This window comes from Salvelinus namaycush, chromosome 12 (genome assembly GCF_016432855.1).
Source record: "Salvelinus namaycush isolate Seneca chromosome 12, SaNama_1.0, whole genome shotgun sequence".
Taxonomy (NCBI): domain Eukaryota; kingdom Metazoa; phylum Chordata; class Actinopteri; order Salmoniformes; family Salmonidae; genus Salvelinus; species Salvelinus namaycush.
Genome location: NC_052318.1, coordinates 46,432,770 through 46,451,651, shown reverse-complemented (window position 1 = coordinate 46,451,651; position 18,882 = coordinate 46,432,770). Strand labels below are relative to the sequence as shown.

The 18,882-nt window shown below is 42.2% G+C and overlaps 1 protein-coding gene across 1 annotated transcript; it reads right to left on the bottom strand.

Annotated features, from left to right (window-relative positions):
- Nucleotides 1–909: 909 nt before the first annotated feature.
- Nucleotides 910–1,936, bottom strand: LOC120056650 (NADH dehydrogenase [ubiquinone] 1 alpha subcomplex subunit 2-like). Its single transcript, XM_039004856.1, has 3 exons — nucleotides 1,807–1,936; nucleotides 1,219–1,325; nucleotides 910–1,103 (listed from the first exon to the last, which is right to left on the bottom strand). The coding sequence occupies exons 1-3, from the start codon at nucleotides 1,908–1,910 to the stop codon at nucleotides 1,012–1,014; spliced, it is 303 nt and encodes a 100-aa protein (XP_038860784.1). The 5' UTR covers nucleotides 1,911–1,936; the 3' UTR covers nucleotides 910–1,011.
- Between the last annotated feature and the right edge of the window lie 16,946 nt (nucleotides 1,937–18,882).

Below are 18,882 nucleotides of genomic sequence, written 5' to 3'. Positions count from 1 at the left end.
CATGCATTTTTGGGCAGGGTTTCCCCAAACTCGGTCCCTGGATCCCCCCCACTTTGTTTTAGGGAACATCTGTATTGTGATACGTCCAACATACATTTTAACCATATATTTTATACATGTAGTAACCTTGCTAAACCAGGCATGTGTTGACATGGAAAGGCAAAATAGTCATACCATCCTATTCAAAGTGTTGATCGAATTGGGTACAGTAAAGTAAGGATACAGTAACTAACACATTTGCACTGCCTGAAAGTTGGCAAATACACTGAAGATGGGGTTTGCAAAGTTAACTAATTCTAAAATGCTTTTGGTATTAATATAGGCTGGGTTTAGTATGGCTATCTAGATAACATTATCAGTGTAGTACTCTTGCAAGTTTTATTTTCTGGTCTTTAAGCTATGAACACTTCCACAACTTTCTGTGGAAGAAAAGGGATTAAAATACTTTGGTCACATTCTTGTGAAAACAATGAACTCCTCTCCCATTTGTCATTTCTGACTGTTTATTGATATATATATATTTTTTTAACCTTTATAATGATGAACATGATTCTTTTAATCTGGTTTCTTTACCCAAAAGCTAATTATTGAAACGTTTATTGATGATGAACATGGTTCTCTTTTAATCTGGTTTCTTTACTCAAAAGCTAATTACTGAAGTGTTTATATCTATAGCATGAATATAAAATTACATTGTTGCCAGACACTTGTGTATGAACCTTGCACTGCAATTGTCTCAGACCATTGGGTACATAGAACATGGCTTCATTAACCTTCTGAGTTTGACAGTATTGGGTGCACATCAAATCATTTACTTACCAATATCAGCACTCCTACAAGCTTCACATGACTATGAATGGAATGAAATTCACATGAAAACACAAACAATGAACACATCAATGCAGCAGCTTGTCACAAGTTAGTACTCAGATTTATTAAAACAGCAATAGAGATGTATGTGATACACATGTAATTCCCAAATCAACACTGTCTTCAGGGCAGCTGGACTGGTCATGCTTTTGATTTCACAACTGTCTCCAACGCTTTAGCCACTTGGTCAGCGTTCATATTGTCAAGGGCCACACTGCTCTCTTTACCAAAATCTGCAAAACAGGTACATTTGAAAGATCCACATGAACACATGGCCATAAACATTGCAGTTGAATTGGCATACAGTGAAACATGTTAATCACCTAGGTACTGAAACAATTCTCTCACCATATCTTGCCCAAAGCTTAGGCTGAACACCCGAGCACTCCCTGATGAGGATGGGGAATGTGGGGTTTGCCTTCTTCAGTTCCACATAGTGCTGCTCCACAAAATCCCTGAAAAACATGGAATAAACAGTTAAATAGTTATTTCACCATTTCATATTACTAGTTACTATCCACATACCATTCCATTGTAGTGAAATAGCTAACTATTAAACAAGAGACAATCATCTCACTGGTAACGGGAAAGTGCAATGCAGCTGACTGATAAAGCGGTATCATTTAGATGTATACTGTTGAATTAATATCACAATAAATCATATAAAAGGATGTTGTAGAGCTGTATTTAGCTAGATAGGTGCGTGATCTGCAAATTATTTCAGTTGAGCTGATTGCAATTGTTTGCTAACCTACTATGTGTATATGTAACGTTAACGCCTGTCTGGCAGTCCAGTAGCTTGTGCTAGTTAACGTTATATGAGTCTCGCGGTGACCGCTAGCGAAGTACCTAACATAGCTATGGTGAAAGTGCCAATATTGGTTAACACATTTCTATTCCGTGAACATATAACTATCGTCACATTTGAGAAATTACCTTGCTCCTTGACTCGCAGGCGATGTCTGGCACAAATGTAGACGAATCTCTCGAAGGTTTTTAGCAAGGTTAGAGCCAATGCCTCGTACTACGGCCGCGGCCATGATGGTTTTTCTGCTTTGGGTGAATATTCCTGAACCCGCCCACTCTCAACAACAAATCACTTAAAAGAAGTGTTGTAATTCGAACCAATTACTTTCCACGTTCAAGATTAACGTCAAATTCGGGCCAGGAAGAACATCAAGCCAATACCAATCGATGAAGATTGCCACACATCGAGCAGCAATTGTCATTTCTGTCATCAAAATTAATCTAGCCGCGATTATAAATTTACTACATGCTAACTCTTATGTAACAGTTGATCAGAAACTCGATATGTTACTTGAGTGTGATCCAATTTATTTCAAAATGCCCAAACGAGAACGAGGAGAACGAGAGAGAAGCTACATTACATTTATTTTGGATTTGTTTGAGCTAACGTTATACCAAATATGTTCTCATTGTTCTGTCTGTGGTTATACATTAGCTAGTTTAGGCGCTTGTTTATAGCTAGTTAACTAACGTTACAGTGGTGGAAAAAGTAAAGATACATAAATAGAAAATTATTCAAGTAAAGCAGAAAGTCACCCACATTAAAAAAAAAAATTAAAGTACATGTAATTGCTCAAATATACTTAAGTATTAAAAGTAAAAGTATAAATCATTTCAAATTACTTATATTAAGCAAACCATTTAAAAAATATATTTGCTAGGCATTCAAAAAATTATGAGTACTTTTGTGTGTCAAGGAAAATGTATGGAGTAAAAAGTACATACTTTTCTTTAGGAATGTAGTAAAGTAAAAGTTTTAAAAAATACAAATAGTAAAGTAAAGTACAGATACCCCCAAAAATTACTTAAGTAGTATTTACTTAATTTTACACTGGTTAGCTAACCATCTGACCTACTACTAGCATTAGTAGCTAACGTAAACTCGTACATCGCCTTGGTCCATACAATTGCCCTTATTTTAGCGCCCCAAAAACATAATACTTCCAGATCAACTGTAATGTCAATACCACTGTAAAGCACAATTTCTCCCCTTTCTAACAGAATCAATTACATGACCTAAACACTGCCCGTTTCTGCATAATTCAAGCAGGCAATGAGCCCCGTCGGGTCTTTTTAAAAATGGCGGGTGGGGAAGCGAAACTAATGCGTGATAGTGAGAAGGAGAGATGTCGTGTGGGAAAATTGCTTTTTTTCACTCGATCTGTCCAACTTATCACCTTATCGCCTCTAAAATGTAAATAAAACACTATAAAGAGTTTATATAATGTATGATTTACATACCTATTTGAAGGTTTGTGTCGAATTTGAATCGGGTTTTTAGGGCGGTGCTAAAGTGATCTTAGAAGTAAACAGCGGCTTTGAGAATGATGATCGTATGCAATGATGACGCAAAAAATGACTAGGTATCCCCCCCTTACCCCGTCACTGTCCATTTCTTGTTTTTAAAGGATGAGAGAAGTGCTACACCTGGTGGAGAGAGATTGTAAGACAGAAATAGTTGCTTTATGCGTGCTGTACGTTACGACATGACACGCCACGATGTAACAGAGGGTCCGTTTTTTAAACTTTTACTAAACAATACTTTTACTAAACAATACTATAGAGCCATTACCATGTCGATCAACGCTTGAATAGAAACCTAGTTCACACCCCCGATTTTGAAGTCAACACAGTCGCTACAGTCCCATTAGTTTTCTTTGTAGCCTCGTTTGAATGTTGCGGTTGCACACATTTGTACGGAATGGGGTGAGTTTACGTTAGCTAATGTTCCTGAATCACGTTGTGTATAAGAGTTGAATTACTCATGCAATGTTCACTGCCTACATTTGGATTCACATTTCCTGGCTCAAAACAGTTGCTTTGAATGTTCAAAATCATAGTTTAAGAACACTTTTAAAGCCTCAAAGGATAAGATGATCCAACTGTCAAACAAGTTATTTTTGGCCAGCCACTGCAGTCAACATGTGTAAACAATTAACAAGCTAATTAACTACACCATGCTCTTGTCACATGGAAATATGGCCATGTGGGAACCCTAACCTTATAAACGTTCTAGTAATTTATCCTTCTGATTTTAGAAAATAATTTATCGCTGATATGAAAGATAAGGTACTTGTGTTTACAAAACTACCGCAAGCGATGCGTGTTCATGTTCAGACCGAGCCTCTGGGCTCTTAACAGAACTCCCCCGGACAGAAGATAGTTACCTAGGGTCTATGAATAGGCTACAGCATGGTATGATCTGGCACCCAGAGCAGCCTCACTACCTCAGCAGCCCTGCCAATGTGGAATTATTGTTACAGACTCACAGGGGTCATTTTGGCTCCAGCGGATAGTATTTGAGGCAAAGCCAAACCTGAAACTGCATTCGCCTCTCTGTGAGAATGTCTTTATATAACAGAATCTAACCACAATAGTTTTATTACTGGTACTATGGTAAAACACTTTCTCTAACCTGTAGTGGACTTTGTGATATGTTTGTGTTTCTTCTGACCAGAGGGAGCAGGCGACCTGTGTTTCTTGCTTTGGTCATAGGAAAATGTTACCATTGAAAGCGGGGATTTCTGGGGTAGCGTTAAGTGCGGAGGTGGAGCAATTGAAGTTGAAAATTCCTGGTGTTTGAGACGCCCACCATTTGATGTGAAGCCGACCCGGTGGGGAGCGTGGTGAAACAGAGGAGTCATTGTCAGTCCTTTTGAGTCAGCGTCTGTACCAGACAAAGCATGTTAGGATAGATCAGTTATTTTGATAGATCAACATTTATGGTCATGTTGCAGCAGTGTGTAGGACGGAGATTCCAAGATGTGGGAAGTGTGCATGGGACAGAGAATGGTGTAGATTCGGTGGATAAAGTTGTGTGTGTCAACTGTAGGGGTGCTCATGTTGCTGGGGATCGGAAGTGTCCAGTGCGAGAGTGGCCAGAGTCAGACCACTGCAGAAAGAGGGTGTCATATACTGAGTCAGTGAAGAAAGTGGAGGATGGGTCAAGGGTGAGTAATCCTGTGAGGATCCCAGTGAGTAGTAGATTTGTGCCAGCACAGAGGGATAGGGCAATGAATGAGTTATGCTTCTGTAAGGTTGGGTTCTTAGCGTTCATAGCAATGGTTATCAACTGTACCGCAGAAATGGAATGCAAATCACAGAGAATATATATTGTTGTGGCAGCTGCAGAGACATATTTGGGTATACAAGATTTGACTTCAGAAGAGTTATAGTGTGTATTGAGGCATTGTGTCCCGTCTTCCAAGGCCGTTGGTATGGTGCAGAAACAGATAGGGTCAAAGTAGTGGAATGGGGTAGTGTGTTTTAATGAGTGTAGGTGGCAGCTGCAGAGAAGTACCTGGGTGTATGAGATTTTACTGCAGAAGAGTTAACTTACATGTGTAAATATTTGTATGAACATAAGATTCAACAACTGAGACATAAACTGAACAAGTTCCACAGACATGTGACTAACAGAAATGGAATAATGTGTCCATGAACAAAGGGGGGTCAAAATTAAAAGTAACAGTCAGTATCTGGTGTGGCCACCAGCTGCATTAAGTACTGCAGTGCATCTCCTCCTCATGGACTGCACCAGATTTGCCAGTTCTTGCTGTGAGATGTTACCCCACTCTTCCAGCAAGGCACCTGCAAGTTCCCAGACATTTCTGGAGGGGATGGCCCTAGCCCTCACCCTCTGATCCAACAGGTCCCAGAACAAGCAGTATGGCTGGTGGCATTGACATGCTGGAGGGTCATGTCAGGATGAACCTGCAGGAAGGGTATCACATGAAGGAGGAGAATGTCTTCCCTGTAACACACAGCGTTGAGATTGCCTGCAATGACAACAAGCTCGGTCCGAGGATGCTGTGACACAACGCACCAGACCATGACGGACCCTCCACCTCCAAATCGATCCCGCTCCAGAGTACAGGCCTCGGTGTAACGCTCATTCCTTCGACGATAAACGCGAATCCGACCATCACCCCTGGTGAGACAAAACCACAACTCGTCAATGAAGAGCATTTTTTGCCAGTCCTGTCTGGTCCAGCGACGGTGGGTTTGTGCCCATAGGCGACGTTGTTGCCTGTGATGTCTGGTGAGGACCTGCCTTACAACAGGCCTACAAGCCCTCGGTCCAGCCTCTCTCAGCCTATTGTGGACAGTCTGAGCACTGATGGAGGGATTGTGCGTTCCTGGTGTAACTCCGGCAGTTGTTGTTGCCATCCTGTACCTGTCCCGCAGGTGTGATGTTCAGATGTACCGATCCTGTGCAGGTGTTGTTACACGTGGTCTGCCACTGCGAGGACGATCAGCTGTCTGTCCTGTCTCCCTGTAGCGCTGTCTTAGGCGTCTCACAGTACGGACATTGCAATTTATTGCCCTGGCCACATCTGCAGTCCTCATTCCTCCTTGCAGCATTCCTAAGGCACGTTCACACAGATGAGCAGGGACCCTGGGCATCTTTCTTTTGGTGTTTTTCAGAGTCAGTAGAAAGGCTTCTTTAGTGTCCTAAGTTTTCATAACTGTGACCTTAATTGCCTACCGTCTGTAAGCTGTTAGTGTCTTAACAACCGTTCCACAGGTGCATGTTCATTAATTGTTTATGGTTCATTGAACAAGCATGGGAAACAGTGTTCAAACCCTTTACAATGAAGATCTGTGAGGTTATTTGGATTTTTACGAATTATCATTGAAAGACATGGTCCTGAAAAAGGGACATTTCTTTTTTTGCTGAGTTTAGGTGTAGGGTTGTTTAGTGGTGCAAGCTTTTCCTTTTAGGAACAGGACTAATGAAGATAATTTAATGTAGGTAGGCCGTGACTGGCCTCACACTTTAGTACAGTAGGTGGCGGTGTATGCACCTTTAAGTTGGATGCGATCCACCAACCCAATCCCAAATATGAAGAAGGTGACAATGCCTGCCAGTTCTTTGGCAAGTCCAACAGCTATGCTGAGTGCTACCCAGCCACGCGAGTCCTCTAATTAATCCTTGTCACCCACAGTACATGTCATATTCTACAGTAGTCATTTTGACATAGTTGGTGTACCTGTTTGATTTGAGTGTTCTCTCTCTTGCTCTCTGTGTTGCATCCCTGATTAAAGGAAGCGGGTTCTTTTTAGTTGTTGTAAAGAGAAACTCGACAGTATAAAGCAATAACATCACAAATAAGTTTTTTTCCAACATGACAGCGGATACAACATAGCCGGTTCCAAGCTGAGTCCATCTGCAGCCATTCAAAGGAAGCACACTAAAATACCTTGGCCAACAACCAATGAGGCCTGCCAATCTTTTTTAAAGGCACACGTAGCCTACATATCAATGCACACACACAAACTATCTAGGTCAAATAGGGGAGAGGTTTTGTGCCGTGAGGTGTTGCTTTATCTGTTTTTTCAAACCAGGTTTGCTGTTTATTTGAGCAATTTGAGATGGAAGGAAGTTCCATGCAATAAGGGCTCTAAATAATACTGTACGCTTTCTTGAATTTATTCTGGATTTGGGGACTGTGAAAAGTCCCCTGGTGGCTTGTCTGGTGGGATAATTGTGTGTCTCAGAGCTGTGTGTAAGTTGACTATGCAAACAATTTGGGATTTTCAACACATTAATGTTTCTTATAAAAAGAAGTGATGCAGTCAGTCTCTCCTCAACTCTTAGCCAAGAGAGACTGGTGTAACAGTATAGTTTCCGTCTCTCTCCTCGCCCCGAACCAGGGAACTTCTGCACACATCAACAACTACTTCCCACAAAGCATCGTTACCCATCGCTCCACTAAAGCCACGGCCCTTGCAGGGCAAGGGGAACAACTACTTCAAGGTCTCAGAGCGAGTGACGTCACCGATTGAAACACTATTAGCGCGTACCGCGCTAACTAGCTAGCCATTTCACATCGGTTACACTCACCCCCCTTTTGACCTCCCCCTTCTCCGCAGCAACCAGTGATCCGGGTCAACAGCATCAATGTACTGGTGTAGCTTCCGGCCCTCTCCTCGCCTCGAACCAGGGACCCTCTGCACACATCAACAACTGCCTCCCACGAAGCATCGTTACCCATCGCTCCACAAAAGCCGCAGCCCTTGCAGAGCAAGGGGAACAACTACTTCAAGGTCTCAGAGCGAGTGACGTCACTGACTGAAACGCTATTAGCGCACACCCCGCTAACTAGCTAGCCATTTCACATCGGTTACACTGGCATGCATAGTATTTAGATCAGCCCTCTGATTACAATGAAGAGCAGAACGTGCCGCTCTGTTCTGGGCCAGCTGCAGCTTAACTAGGTCTTTCCTTGTAGCACTGGACCACACGACTGGACAATAATCAAGATTAGATCCTGCAGAACTTGCTTTTTGGAGTGTGGTGTCAAAAAAGCAGAGCATCTCTTTATTACGGCCAGACCTCTCTCCATCTTTACAACCATTGAATCTATAGGTTTTGACCATGACAGTTTACATTCTAAAGTAACGCCAAATAATTTAGTCCCCTCAACTTGTTCAACAGCCACACCATTCATTACCAGATTCAGCTGAGGTCTAGAACTTAAGGAATGATTTGTACCAAATACAATGCTCTTAGTTTTTGAGATGTTCAGGACCAGTTTATTACTTGCCACCCATTCCAAAACAGACTGCAACTCTTTGTTAAGGGTTTCAGTGACTTCATTAGCTGTGGTTGCTGATTGCTTTATGGTTGAATTATCAACATACATAGGTACACATGCTTTATTTAATGCCAGTGGCAGGTCGTTGGTAAAAATAGAAAAGAGTAGAGGGCCTAGAGAGCTGCCCTGCTGTACACCACACTTTACATGTTTGACATTAGAGAAGCTTCCATTAAAGAAAACCATTTGAGTTCTATTAGATAGATAGCTCTGATTCCACGATATGGCAGAGGTTGAAAAGCCATAACACATACGTTTTTTCAACAACAGGTAATGGTCAATAATATCAAAGTCTGCACTCAATTCTAACAGTACAGCTCCTACAATCTTCTTATTATCAATTTCTTTCAGCAAGCTTATAGGTCTGCTGTTAGAACCAGTAAAGGCCGCTTTACCACTCTTGGGTAGCGGAATTACTTTGGCTTCCCTCCAGGCCTGAGGACAAAGACTTTCCTCTAGGCTCAGATTAAAAATATGACAGATAGGACTGGCTATAGAGTCAGCTACCATCCTCAGTAGCTTTCCATCTAAGTTGTGAATGCCAGGAGGTTTGTCATTATTGATCGATAACAAACTATGCGCATCCAATCAGATACATATTTCCAATATCATGCACTGAACATGTGCATACCATTTTAACCAGGTGTGCATAATAACATGCTGCTTATCTCTCAAACACTACAGCTCCTCCCATGTAACTTCAACTAGATTTGAGAACCTTTCTCTCTTATTTCACCTTTGACAATGTTTTTCACCTTGTCTCCTTGGCTTGATGTTCAACATCTTATTCACATGTCTTTTCACACAGTTAAACATTAACCATGTATGTGACAGGACCCAGAACCTTAGTTATCACACCATTCAACCATTTTTCTCCTCCCCTGTAATTATTTACCAAGAGCTCTTGATCAACAGAGAAGGATCTGACCTTCTGTGGTTTGTCACTGTTGACTTGTGACCCCTCAGTCTGTTCCCTCTGCGACTACTGTGGTTTGACCAGTGACAGTCGTGTACGAACCTGTCTCTTTAAGAACAGCTCTGCTGGCGTTTTGAGTGTACTAGTATGTGGTGTGTTGTGGTAGCCATATAGGAAGTTAGCAACACAATGCTGTAACATCATACCACCTACTGCTCTCTTCTTAGCTAGCTACTTCTTAAGATTTTGCACTCGCCTTTCAGCTAACCAATTTGAAGCTGGCTGATATGCAGGTGACATGGTATGCTTGATATCGTTCAATTTTAAGAAAGTTTTCATTTCACAGGAAATGAATTGTGGGCCATTATCTGTGACTACTTCCTGGGGCAGACCATAGGAAGCAAACAGAGTTCTGAGTACCTCAACATTTTTAGCTGAAGTAGTACTCTGCATGTGTACAATTTCTGGCCATCTAGCATAAACATCCATAACAACCAAAGACATTTGCTTTGGTCTTCTGCAAAGTCTAAGTGAATTCTCTCCCATTGACTTGATGCCCATTTCCAGGTACTGGCTCTTTTGCAGGCATGCTACGCTGCTGTTTGCATATGTCACAAAGACTTGCATCAGTTTCAATATTTTCATCAAGTGTAGGCCACCAGAGAAGACTTGTAGCTAATGATTTCATCATAACTATACCCCAATGACTCTCATGTAGTTCTGCCAATAGTCTGCTTTGCAGGCTGTGTGGAATCACCACCCTGTAACCCCAAAGAATACAGTCATCCTCAATGGTAAGTTCAAACTTTCTTTTGACATAAGGTTTAAAGACTTTGTCTGGAACATGGTTCTGACATTACCTACCGCTTAACCATTTTCAATAACAGATCTTTCTCAGTTTCAAGTGCTACATCCTTAGCAGTGACTGGCAAGTCATCTATAAATGACACTCTATACACTGGATTTGGTGTAGGACCCCTACAATCACTCAGTGGGAGTCTGGACAATGCATCTGCATTGCCATGCTGCTCTGATGGTTTGTACTATATCTCATATGTGTGAGCTGCTAAAATCAAAGACCATCGTTGCATTCTAGCTGCTGCAAGTGTTGGGACACCTGTCTTAGGACCAAGAATCTTAAGAAGAAGCTTAAGGTCTGTCAGCAAGGTACATTTCCTACCATACAGACACTCATGAAATGTCATAACTCCAAACACCAGTCCTAGTGCTTCTATCTCTATCTGAGAATAGTTCCTTTCTTTTTTAGTAAGCATCCTAGAGGCAAATGCAATAGGTTTCTCAGAACCATCCTTCATTTTGTGAGAAATCACTGCACCTAGAACCTACTGGTGAAGCATCACAGTCTAGTATGAGCGGTAGCTCCGGGTTGTCGTGAACTAACACCTGGCTAGTAGGTAGATGTCTCTTAGCTTCCTCCAAAGAACTTTGGCTTTTCTGTGACCATTCCCACTTTACATCTTTCTGTAGTAGAGCAGTTATAGGCTTAACTATGGTCGACAGATTTGGAATGAATTTGCCATCATAGTTAAGTAACGAAGGAAAAGACCTGAGCTCAGTGGTGTTTGTAGAAATGGGAGCCTTCTCAATAGCTTCAGTTTTCTGTGTCATGGGGTGTATCCCCTCTGCATCTGTCACATGACCTAAATAGGCTAGGCTGTTCTGGAAGAAAGAACATTTCTCTATTTTAACCTTCAGATTGCAGACTTTCAGTCTTTTTAGCACTTCTTCAAGATTTCTCAAGTGCTCATAACAGATTACCCCATCTATACCTTGTAGGATCTGATCCATCATTTCCTGAAAAATAGCTGGCGCACAGGCAACACCAGCAGGAAGTCCGTTGACCTTAAACAACCCCTTATGCGTATTAACGGTGAGATAGTGCTCAGAGCTCTCCTCTAGTTGTACTTGCTGGTATGCCTGTGACAAATCCAGCTTCGTGAACAAGTCATGCGTTTTTGGTCATGGATACTGCTCTACTTCCAGCCACAGATTGATAGTTCCCTTGTAATCTCCACATATTCTCACTGTATTGTCTGTTTTCGGTATAAACACAATTGGAGCAAACCATTCACTGTAGTTAACTGCTTTAAGGACCCCTTCGGACTCCAACTTGACTAGCTGTTTTTCAACAGCTTCTCTAAGTGCATACGGCACTGGGCGAGGCTTGCAGAATTTAGGTACAGCCCCCTTAGTTACATGTATCTAAGCTGTGATACCTTTTAGCATTCCCAGCTCTGGCTTAAACACAGAGGAATATTTTTCACACAAACCCGCTACGGTCTCTACAGCTGTTACTCTGTGTACATGTGACCAGTCTAGATTCAATTTACTGATCCAGTCTCTACACAGCAGGGCGGGACTATTTACTTTCACCACCAGCAAGTCAAACATTTTAATGCTCCCATTACACGTGACCTTGACTGAGAGTTCCTCTCTTAGAACTATTGACTGTTTACTGTATGTTTTTAACACACACTTGACAGGGCTCAATTTCGCCTTTTTGAACCTGTGGTTGTACAACTTCTCTGATATCACAGAAACTGCTGCACCTGTATCAACTTCTATTTTGAGTCTCACATCATCTACCCTTACATACACATAGTACGGTTTAGTAATGTCTTTACCTATATCTAATGTAAACAGTTCATCTACCCTTACATACACATAGTACGGTTTAGTAATGTCTTTACCTGTATCTAATGTAAACAGTTCATCTACCCTTACATACACATAGTACGGTTTAGTAATGTCTTTACCTGTATCTAATGTAAACAGTTCATCTACCCTTACATACACATAGTACGGTTTAGTAATATCTTTACCTGTATCTAATGTAAACAGTTCATCTACCCTTACATACACATAGTACGGTTTAGTAATGTCTTTACCTGTATCTAATGTAAACTGTTCATCTACCCTTACATACACATAGTACGGTTTAGTAATGTCTTTACCTATATCTAATGTAAACAGTTCATCTACCCTTACATACACATAGTACGGTTTAGTAATGTCTTTACCTGTATCTAATGTAAACTGTTCATCTACCCTTACATACACATAGTACGGTTTAGTAATGTCTTTACCTGTATCTAATGTAAACAGTTCATCTACCCTTACATACACATAGTACGGTTTAGTAATGTCTTTACCTGTATCTAATGTAAACAGTTCATCTACCCTTACATACACATAGTACGGTTTAGTAATGTCTTTACCTGTATCTAATGTAAACAGTTCAGTTCCTTTTACATCACCCAACTCATAGTCAGTGGTGAAAACGGTCCCTTTATCAGATGCCTCGCTCTCATTTGAGATGTACATGTAATGATCATCACTCTGTTCGCTTGAGTGTGACGCAATGCTCGTCTCTGTTGCAATGACGTTCTTGTCCTCTCTCTCGCTGTTGTGCGTTGCCCTGGTGCTGATCATCGTTGCTCCTCTCGTCTTCCTGCAGTCACAGGAAGTAGGCCTCTCCCCCAGTAGCATCCAGGTGCTTGATCCATTTGGCTTGATTCGCGTCATTGTTTCCCACTTGACGCGAGCGGCATGCCCTGGCTATGTGTGTGGCACTCATCTGGCATTTTTCCCCGCGCAACGGTAACATGGTTTACCGGTTGCCTCAGTTTTCTTGGCAACGCTTTTCTTCTCAACTGCATTTGCTTTAGAAGTATTTTATGAAAGCTGCTGTGCACTTTTCTTCGCTACTTCAAAAGAACATCCCATATCCACAGCCAGTGGTAATGTTGTCTTTCGTATATGAGCTATGTTCAGTAAACTGTCTCTCAGCTCCGCACTTTTAACACCGCACACATCTATCACACAATGACTCTTCAAGAAACGGACTGAATTTACAGCATACATAATAATATCAACATATTTGGATTCCTTTGCATTTCTACGAAATGCTTTTAAATCAGGCCAAGTAATTACATTTTTATTGCTGACAAACTGTGTTTGTCTTCTCATGGCTACTTTCCAGTATGGCATCAAGATGTCTGAGGGGAGGAAGACTCGCGGCTTCAAGGAGAACTATGAGAAGGCAAAGCTGGATAGGCAGTGGAAGAAGATCAGTGCTGTGATTGGATCACTCAATTGCTCCATTAACAGGGTTGTGACAGTGTTGTCAGGTAGGGTATAATGAGGTTGTGACTTATTAATCGTATGCTTTGTCCCTCACAGATCATCGAGAAGAGGATCTACTGCAGCCCTCATCCACCACATACAACACCTGTTCTGCCAGTCCCCAAAGCACACACATCCCTGGGTTGCTCGTCTTTTCAGTTTGCTGTAGCTAGTGACTGTAACGAGCTGCAACAAACACTCAAACTGGACAGTTTTATCTCAATCTCTGGACAGTTTTATCTAAATCATGGTCACTCTTACTGACAGTTGTGGCTGCTTTGCGTGATGTATTGTTGTCTCTGCCTTCTTGCCCTTTGTGCTGTTGTCTGTGCTCAATAATTTTTGTACCATGTTTTGTGCTGCTACCATGTTGTGCTGCTGCCATGTTGTGTTGTTGTTATGTTGTGTTGTTGTGTTAGGTCTCTATGTAGTGTTGTGTTGTCTCTCTTATCGTGATGTGAGTTTTGTCATGTATTTTTATTCATTTAAAAAAAAATATATAATCTCAGTTTGTTCTTAACTGAGGCAGATGGGTAAGTACATTTCATTCAGTCTGTTTTTCATCCTCCAGTTAGTGTACGTGACTGAGAGCAGACAGAAAGACCGTACGATGATGTGAAGATGGCGGTGTTAGCTGAGAGACTGTCAGAGCTGCTCAATGTGCTGTACAGTGGTGACCTACTTTCTGCTCACACTCAGAAAGTAGGAGAAAAACCTGTAGCGTAACACTTGTACCAAGCAGTGATGCAGTACTGCAAACCACTCTGGATAGTACCAAGCAGTGATGCAGTACTGCAAACCACTCTGGATAGTACCAAGCAGTGATGCAGTACTGCAAACCACTCTGGATAGTACCAAGCAGTGATGCAGTACTGCAAACCACTCTGGATAGTACCAAGCAGTGATGCAGTACTGCAAACCACTCTGGATAGTACCAAGCAGTGATGCAGTACTGCAGAACACTCTGGATAGTACCAAGCAGTGATGCAGTACTGCAAACCACTCTGGATAGTACCAAGCAGTGATGCAGTACTGCAAACCACTCTGGATAGTACCTAGCAGTGATGGAGTACTGCAGAACACTCTGGATGGTACCAAGCAGTGATGCAGTACTGCAGAACACTCTGGATAGTACCAAGAAGTGATGCAGTACCGCAGAACACTCTGGATAGTACCAAGAAGTGATGCAGTACCGCAGAACACTCTGGATAGTACCAAGCAGTGATGCAGTACTGCAGAACACTCTGGATAGTACCTAGCAGTGATGCAGTACTGCAGAACACTCTGGATAGTACCAAGAAGTGATGCAGTACCGCAGAACACTCTGGATAGTACCAAGAAGTGATGCAGTACCGCAGAACACTCTGGATAGTACCAAGCAGTGATGCAGTACCGCAGAACACTCTGGATAGTACCAAGCAGTGATGCAGTACTGCAGAACACTCTGGATAGTACCAAGAAGTGATGCAGTACCGCAGAACACTCTGGATAGTACCAAGAAGTGATGCAGTACTGCAAACCACTCTGGATAGTACCACGCAGTGATGCAGTACTGCAGAACACTCTGGATAGTACCACGCAGTGATGCAGTACTGCAAACAACTCTGGATAGTACCAAGCAGTGATGTAGTACTGCAAACCACTCTGGATAGTACCAAGCAGTGATGCAGTACTGCAAACCACTCTGGATAGTACCAAGCAGTGATGCAGTACTGCAGAACACTCTGGATAGTACCAAGCATTGATGCAGTACTGCAAACCACTCTGGATAGTACCAAGCCGTGATGCAGTACTGCAAACCACTCTGGATAGTACCAAGCAGTGATGCAGTACTGCAAACCACTCTGGATAGTACCAAGCAGTGATGCAGTACTGCAGAACACTCTGGATAGTACCAAGCATTGATGCAGTACCGCAGAACACTCTGGATAGTACCAAGAAGTGATGCAGTACCGCAGAACACTCTGGATAGTACCTAGCAGTGATGCAGTACTGCAGAACACTCTGGATAGTACCAAGAAGTGATGCAGTACCGCAGAACACTCTGGATAGTACCTAGCAGTGATGCAGTATTGCAAACCACTCTGGATAGTACCTAGCAGTGATGCAGTACTGCAAACCACTCTGGATAGTACCAAGCAGTGATGCAGTACTGCAGAACACTCTGGATAGTACCAAGCATTGATGCAGTACTGCAAACCACTCTGGATAGTACCAAGCAGTGATGCAGTACTGCAAACCACTCTGGATAGTACCAAGAAGTGATGCAGTACTGCAGACCACTCTGGATAGTACCAAGCAGTGATGCAGTACTGCAGAACACTCTGGATAGTACCAAGCAGTGATACAGTACTGCAGACCACTCTGGATAGTACCAAGCAGTGATGCAGTACTGCAAACCACTCTGGATAGTACCAAGAAGTGATGCAGTACCGCAGAACACTCTGGATAGTACCAAGCAGTGATGCAGTACTGCAGAACACTCTGGATAGTACCAAGCAGTGATGCAGTACTGCAGAACACTCTGGATAGTACCAAGCAGTGATGCAGAACATACTGGATAGTGGAACAGAAGGCCAGTATTTCTGAGCTTGCCCCGAAAGACCTCAGCCTGCGGAGAAAATACATGCGCTGTTGCACCTTAGCACACACGTAGTCCACGGGGCGGCAGGTAGCCTAGTGGTTAGAGCGTTGGACTAGTAACCGAAAGGTTGCAAGATCGAATCCCAGAGCAGACAAGGTAAAAATCTGTCGTTCTGCCCCGAACAAGGCAGTTAACCCACTGTTCCTAGGCCGTCATCGAAAATAAGAATAGGTTCTAAACTGACTTGCCTAGTTAAATAAAGATAAAATAACAAAAATGTGTAAAAGCGAGCAGTGTGTCAAGAAGCAGTGCGGCTCGTGTTTCGGAGGACGCATGGCTCTCAACCTTCGCCTCTTCCGAGTCCGGAGTTGCAGGGATGGGACAAGACTGCAACTACTATACCAATTTGGATATCACTAAAAAATAAATAAAAACCTGTTATGATATTTGCTCTATAACCCATTCGCTCATACGCCAACGTGAAATATAATAAGGCCGTGACATCACTCACACAGTGGCGGAATAAATTAAACTACACATACGTTTGTTTCATCACAAAACCGGAGAGCAACATTTGTCCTGTGAAGTCCACAAAGCAGATATTGCATGAAACAAACAGTTATATGACCTATAGCATGGTTAAGCACGTTCATGTTTTCGACAGTTTACTAAATAAACAACGACTGATTTAGAACCATGGAGTTACAGCAAGGCAGCACAAAGACTACAGGAGCCCTGCCTCCGCTATTCCAGCACCATTTCAACTTAAACATCAAATCAACCAGGCTATATGCTTAGTTCAATACACTGAAAACAAACGTTAAGATACCATAAAACAATTTAGTCTAATCAGTGTTGCTAAATGTCATGTGGTTGACAATGTGACTATATCTAGGCTCCATATTGAACTTCAATCGTCTCAGACCAGTTGCACAACATATTAATTTATGGTTAAATCAGAATTGCCGTTATAATCATTAGCCTGTACAGAGAATGAAGTCAAAACCACAAGTCCATATTCCCCTCTGATTCCATGGCTTGGGAAAGGGACGATTTAGAAAGGTAATTACTGCAGAACATCAACACAAGCAGACCAGGAACAGAAAAGTTTTTCTGAAAATGACGTTTTGCTTAGGAAGTAATTTGATTGGTCTGAAACCAAATCCAAACTGACATCCCTTGGGGTAGTTTTTGCTGCACCAGAACAACCTACAGTTAAGCTCAGCTCAACGTTGATTGGCTAATTATTTTATCAAGGGATGCCAAATGCTTGCTGGCATCAATCAATCAAATGCTACGGTGGCAACATGTTGTACTATTTTGGTCCAGACAGCATCATATACAGTTGAAGTCGGAAGTTTACATACACCTTAGCCAAATACATTTAAACTCAGTTTTTCACAATTCCTGACATTTAATCCTAGTAAAGATTCCCTTCCCTAGGTCAATTAAGATCACCACTTTATTTAAAGAATGTGAAATGTCAGAATAATAGTAGAGAGAGGGATTTATTTCAGCTTTTATTTCTTTCATCACATTCCCAGTGGGTTAGAAGTTTACATACACTCAATTAGTGTTTGGTAGCATTGCCTTTAAATTGTTTAACTTGGGTCAAATGTTTCAGGTAGCCTTCCATAAGCTTCCCACAATAAGTTGGGTGAATTTTGGCCCATTCCTCTTGACAGAGCTGGTGTAACTGAGTCAGGTTTGTAGGCCTCCTTGCACGCACATGCTTTTCAGTTCTGCCCACACATTTTCTATTGGAATGAGGTCAGGGCTTTGTGATGGCCACTCCAATACCTTGACTTTGTTGTCCTTAAGCCATTTTGCCACAACTTTGGAAGTATGCTTGGGGTCATTGTCCATTTAGAAGACCCATTTGCGACCAAGCTGTAACTTCCTGACTGATGTCTTGAGATGTTGCTTCAATATATCCACATAATTTTCCTCCTCATGAAGCCATCTATTTTGTGAAGTGCACCAGTCCCTCCTGCAGAAAAGCACCTCCACAACATGATGCTGCCACCCCGTGCTTCACGGTTGGGATGGTGTTCTTCGGCTTGCAAGCCTCCCCCTTTTTCCTCCAAACATAACGATGGTCATTTTGGCCAAACAGTTCTATTTTTGTTTCATCAGACCAGAGAACATTTCTCCAAAAAGTATGATATTTGTCCCCATGTGTAGTTGCAAACCATAGTCTGGCTTTTCTATGGCGGTTTTGGAGCAGTGGCTTCTTCCTTGCTGAGCGGCCTTTCAGGTTATGTCGATATAGGACTCATTTTACTGTGGATATAGATACTTTTGTACCGGTTTCCTCCAGCATCTTCACAAGGTCCTTTGCCGTTGTTCTGGTGTTGATTTGCACTTTTCGCACCAAAGTACGTTCATCTCTAGGAGACAGAATGCGTCTCCTTCCTGAAGGGTATGACGGCTGCGTGGTCCCATGGTGTTTATACTTGCGTACTATTGTTTGTACAGATGAACGTGGTACCTTCAGGCGTTTGGAAATTGCTCCCAAGGATGAACCAGACTTGTGAAGGTCTACAATTTTTTTTCTGAGGTCTTGGCTGATTTCTTTAGATTTTCCCATGATGTCAAGCAAAGAGGCACTGACTTTGAAGGTAGGCCTTGAAATACATCCACAGGTACACCTCCAGTTTACTCAAATGATGTCAATTAGCCTATCAGAAGCTTCTAAAGCCATGACATCAATTTCTGGAATTTTCCAAGCTGTTTTA